Source organism: Tupaia chinensis, unplaced genomic scaffold (genome assembly GCF_000334495.1).
Source record: "Tupaia chinensis unplaced genomic scaffold, TupChi_1.0 Scaffold000101_1, whole genome shotgun sequence".
Lineage (NCBI taxonomy): Eukaryota > Metazoa > Chordata > Mammalia > Scandentia > Tupaiidae > Tupaia > Tupaia belangeri.
This window is the reverse complement of record NW_006159565.1, coordinates 3,522,464-3,527,796: the sequence shown is the minus strand read 5'-3', so window position 1 is coordinate 3,527,796 and position 5,333 is coordinate 3,522,464. Positions and strand designations below refer to the sequence as shown.

Below are 5,333 nucleotides of genomic sequence, written 5' to 3'. Positions count from 1 at the left end.
GTGTGTAAGAGCTGAGGTAACACAAGAATCGATTTGTGGGTCCTGGTATCAGTGTTTTAATCGCCTTCTAGTTGGGATCCACTGTTTCAAACTCTCTAACTGTAAACAACTATGAAACAAAGCTATTCGCTCTTTGGGTAGAATACCCCCCGCCCACAACCTGAAGCATCAGAGGAAAGAGGGGAAGAATCTCTAGAAACATCTTATCCTTTGCCCCTTCTGTGGGTTTTTCTTTTCTTTTTAGGCTAAATGGTATCTAATCATCAATAACCGACAATGAAAAGTAGCCCAGGCAGGTAGACTAGAGAAGACACCCTAAAAGACATCTGTGTTGGATTTAATTGTGGGGTGGGGGGCAGATTTATGCTTGTTTTCCTGGGCTGATATTTAACTTCTTTTGTTTGCCTTGAGGCCACACCAGGTGGGCAGTAGAAGAAAACGCGGCCTCCAATGTTAAATCAATCATACAATACGTGTGTAAGAGCTGAGGTAACACAAGAATCGATTTGTGTGGGAAACTGAGTCAATGACGGGCTTGTGTAACCCAGCCGACCCAGCCAGGTGGGGGTGGTTCTGTAGCTTCCCTGGGCTGACATTCTCTACATGGGCAACTCCTCCTTGCTCCTCCACCACGGTGCTGAACCTGGCACACGGACGTGCCCATTTCTTCTGGAAGGGCCGTCTCTCCTGTGGCCATGGCAGTCCTTCCTGTGGGGCCACCCTAGTGGTGACATCACAATGTAGTTCATTCAAGATCTTGGGACTGACTTGCCACATGGACCCAGGACCCAAGCGCACCCTCCTGGGGCCGGCCTGCAGTTACCCATCCACACAGCCTGCCCACCCAGCTGCCACCCAGCTGTCCAATCAGGTGTGCCCGGTGAGTGCTGGGGGGGCCTGAGGCCTTGCAAGCACCGTGGGAGGGGCTCCAGCCAATAGCTGGCTGGCTTTGGGGGTCTCCTCCTCATGGCAGGATTGGATGGGTCAGCTGGGGGCCAGAAATGTGCCAGGACAAGCCCCAGACTTTTTCTAGGAAGGGGACTCACAGGAGCACACCCCCTGCCTTCGGGCTCTTCCTGCTGGGCAATGTCTGTAGGAGGCGGAGCTCTGGCCACCTCCCAGGCTCTGTTTGCTGCCTGTGTCAGCTCCCCAGGCAAAGGTCACCTGTGATCTTTTTTTTTTTTTTAAATTTTAAGTTTATTTATTTATTTCCTCCATGAGAGGGAGAGAGACCCCTAACAGTGTCTTCCTGCTGTGACCCACGCCAGCCTCAGCCAGGCAGGGTCACAGGAGCACCAATGAGTGCCCAGTGTACACGGGGAGACCTCAGGTTTCAAACCCAGGACCTTGCCATGTGGTCCCAGCGTTGTGGAGCATTGTGTTACCTCTGTGCCACTGTGGCTGCCGGCCCGTGTTCCTGACCTGCGCTGTGGGCGGACAGGCCAGGCTCTTAGACAGCAAGTACATTCGAGCGCTCCTCCCAGCCCTCACCGAGGCCACAGGCAGCCCTTGGCCAAACAATACAGCTCACAGCCACGTGAGCCAAAGCAGCTCCCAGGTGCCACAGAGACCCCGGAGTCACCTCCCTGCCGCTCGGGCACCCAGCCCCTTTCTGTAGACTGCCTTCTCACTTCAACAGCTTCTGAATCCAGCTCCCAGAGACCCTCCTGTGTATCACATCTCACCCTTTCCTTTGGGGATAGTAGGAGAGCTTAGGGATGAGCCCAGGAAGTGGGTAGATGGATTAGAACGCTAAGAAAATGGCAAAATTGGAGCAGGCCGTGGGGACAGGGCAGGGTCCACACTGTCACAGTGAGAGGATGTTGGCCTCTCCCAGCTGCCACCAGCAGTTGGTTGAGGGTGGTGTTGTGCTCGCTTCGGCAGCACATATACTAAAATTGGAGGGTGGTGTGAGGTTCAAGGGCCTCTGCCATGAATAGTGAGACCCCCTTGGGGCACTGAGAGGGAGAGCCAGCCTCCCGCCATGGCCTCTTCTAGCCGTCCCATACAGGTCAGCCCATGGCATCAGCATCCAGATGAGCTGTTTGCCACCTGCCAAGTGCCAGCAGGTCTGGCTGGTGCCCTTGTATCTATCTCCTTACTGCACGTGCAGATTTTCTGGGGACCCCGTGATTTTGAGAAGGAGCCCATCTCAATCTGCCTGGACAAGGCAGAAAGAGAGGCAGGGTGGATGAAATCGTTTGCCTTTAGGTTTTTGCCATCCCTCCTGTGTCTTATATGGGGTGGGGTGGGACCGATCTCTACTTCACACAGTGGAGTCCATGTGGCCAGTGGTTCACCAGGCAAGCTGCAAGCTTTAGCTCGGTCTTAGGCCCTCCCTAAAAGAAAGAACAGTACAGGGCCAGAGCTTGAGGGGCCTGGCCCGACCTGTGACAGCCCTCTTCTGGAGAGGGGGAGGAGTCAGAACTGCACTGTGTGCGGACAGCTCCCCGCATCATTGTTCTCAGCTCTGGCCCTGCTCTGTGAGGTAGGTGTCCTTGTGCCCATTTTACAGATACAGAAACTGAGGACTGTATTCTGTGCTGGATGCTGTGTTTAAAGAGAGACATTAGCCTGGAATATATGTATTCACTCTATATCAACTGTCCCCCACACTAGGGCACTCTGGAAGTAGCTAGGTGCTTTGGGAGGCAGTGAGAGCCTGCAGGCAAACCAAGGCTTCTGTTGGCACAACTAGGGCTGGTTTCTTGCGGTCAGTTGGCAGCTCAACCAAAGGTCTTTAAAGGTATTTTCCAAAACCAAGATTGTAGGATTCTAAGTCTCAAGACCTTGTTCAGTCTCTATGGTTGAACCAGGTGCTTGAACCTCCTAAGGCTGCTGAGAACTTATGGGAGGTGGAGAGAGCTGGGAGGAACCATAGAGATCAGCTGACTGGCTTGCTGGGTCTCTGGTCGGAAACAGCTTAGGCTGGTTAAAGGAGTTGCCCAAGGTTGTGTGCCCAATTCCTAGAGTTTATATGTGTCAAACAAATTACTAGAAGGCCCAGGCCTGAGTGCACATCAAACGTCTCTCTTCATTTTTCTAAAACTCTTTCTTATCACAATTATGATTCAGCCACCATTTATAAAGCACTTACTGTATGCTAAATGTGTTCCCAAAGATTATTTCACATCCTTTCACCCTAACCCCATCATCCTCATTGCTCAGATGAGGATGGTGAGGTAACACCCCAGAGATTAGGGCACTTGCCAAGCTGTCCCAAACAGTAAGTGACAAAGCAGGTCCCTCTGAACCAAGGAGAACGTGTGTCTCCATCCATCACCTCCCAGCTTGTGCAAAGAAGCATTTTCTCTTCTCATCCTTTCCCTAAAAGAACTGCCATGGCCTGCCGGGTTCCCTGGGAGCTATTTTAAGCCCGTCCTGGCTCTATCCTGGCTGATGTTGGGCTCCCTGTGGGCCCGCCTGGTTCACTGCCCAGGACGAGATGGAGCGACTGTTTCTACACCACAGATGTTATGCGCGAGGAAGAAAATGTGCTAATCAAAACCAGCTTCTGCTAATTGAGGCAATTTCCCTTCTGCGTACTGCTCTGAAATAGTAGCCATGCTTTGCTCTTTTTTTCATGTCAGGGAGCCCCAAACTGGCAGCTTAAATGAGGTTGCAAAGTCAGTTAAACAGCCCTCTCTGCTGCCAGTTACCTCAGACGAGGCCTCAATTCTACTCGTTGGGTAAGACCTGGTTCAACTGTGCATGGACTTGGCTTCATGGACCCTCTATTCAGCTGGGAAAACCTCATTTACCTCTGGGGAAAAACTGGAACCTCAAGGGATCTAATGAAGTATCAAGCCCATGGGCTGACCTTGAACTCCAGTCCTAGTCTACTTCTAACTGGTTCTAGTGCCCATGCTTTCTAATCAAACTCACTTTCTTTTTTTTGGAGAGGTTTTTGCTACAGGGCGTGTGCGCTCATCAGAAAGACAGAGAGAGACAGAGAGACAGAAAGCGAGATATCACCCCCCAGGGGAGATGGCCACACCACAGTCCCTTCTCTTCCATTCTCCTCTCAGGATCTTGGGCACGCACGCACACGCACCCGGTGTGTTTAAGCCACCAGGTCCGGGACTCGAACCATGGTCCACTAACATGGGAGTTCAGTGACATAGCCATTATGCTAACTGCTGGTCCCTCTAATCAAACTTTCTAAGATGATGGACGTGTTCTATATCCACGCCATCCAATATGGCGGCCATGAGCCTCACATGGCCTCTGACCACTTGAAATGTGTCTAATGAGACTGAGGAACTGTATTTTTTATTTTAAGTTTAGATTACATCACCATGTGTGGCTAGGGCTGCTAAACTAGATAGAGCAACTCTAGCACCTGCCAACTTTGGGGACTTCATCTCTGCGTTCATCTTCCCTGACCCCCCAAGGTTCCCTTTCTCTTTGCATGCACCTCTCACACATCTGCACATTTTTTTTTTAATATTTAAAAAAACATATTTTGCCAAAGCATGCTGGCATTCACCAGATAAAGATATAAAGTTGAGGAGAGGGAGAAAGCACCCCCCAGTGGACTGTGGTCACGCTGCAGTTCCTTCTCCTGCATTTCTCCATCCTCTTGGGATTTGGGGCATGCGCCTGACATGGTTTTCAAACCACCAGATCTAAGACTTGAACCATGCAGTTGGTCATGTAGGATCTGGCTCCCTTAGCCACGAGGACATGGGGCTGCCCTGCAGTTTCTTCCCCTAAGTTTACTTAATTATTCCTCCCATGAAACAGAGAGAGAGAGAGGGAGAGAGAGAGGAGACATTCCCCAACAGAGTCTTTATGCCACATTCACCCCAGCTTCGGTCAGCCCAGATCATGGGTACGTGTGCACACACCCAGTGTATAGTGGAATGCCTGAGGATGTGAACCTAGAACCTTTCCATGTGGGCCCAGTTGTGTTACCTCTGTTCCACCATCTAGTCATCCTGCACTTTTTGATTTTTGCATTTGTTGTTTCTCTGCCCGCATCACTTTGGATCTGATCCTTTTGTGGCCTGCCCCTATACAACCTGAGGATCTCAGGTCTAGTGTGTTTCCTCAGAGAGACTTTCTATATTTTACCTAATACAAGAGGACTTCAGAAAGTTCATGAAAAAAAAATAGAATTAAAAGATTTATTTTTATGAAAAGAGTTTGAAATCCATCCATAGTTTTTTATTTTTTATAAATTTAATTTTCCATAAGCTTTTGAAGACCCCTTGCATTTCCCCCATCCCCATTCCAAATTGCTTCCATCGCTCTGAAGTTACAACATTTGTGTGTTTTCTTGTCTGTTGCCATATCTCCAGATAAGAATGTCAGTTTCACCAGAGCAGGAA

The 5,333-nt window shown here is 50.1% G+C and overlaps 1 protein-coding gene across 2 annotated transcripts in view; it reads left to right on the top strand.

Annotated features, from left to right (window-relative positions):
* Positions 1-664: 664 nt before the first annotated feature.
* Positions 665-5,333, top strand: part of BANF2 (BANF family member 2) — a 46,924-nt gene continuing 42,255 nt past the window's right edge. The window contains exon 1 of one of the 2 annotated variants that reach the window (XM_006143644.3): positions 665-880. In XM_006143644.3, coding sequence (XP_006143706.1) covers positions 776-880 — 105 coding nt within the window. In that variant the 5' untranslated portion in view covers positions 665-775. The remainder of the gene's footprint in view (positions 881-5,333) is intronic. The other variant, XM_006143645.2, reaches the window with a different exon arrangement.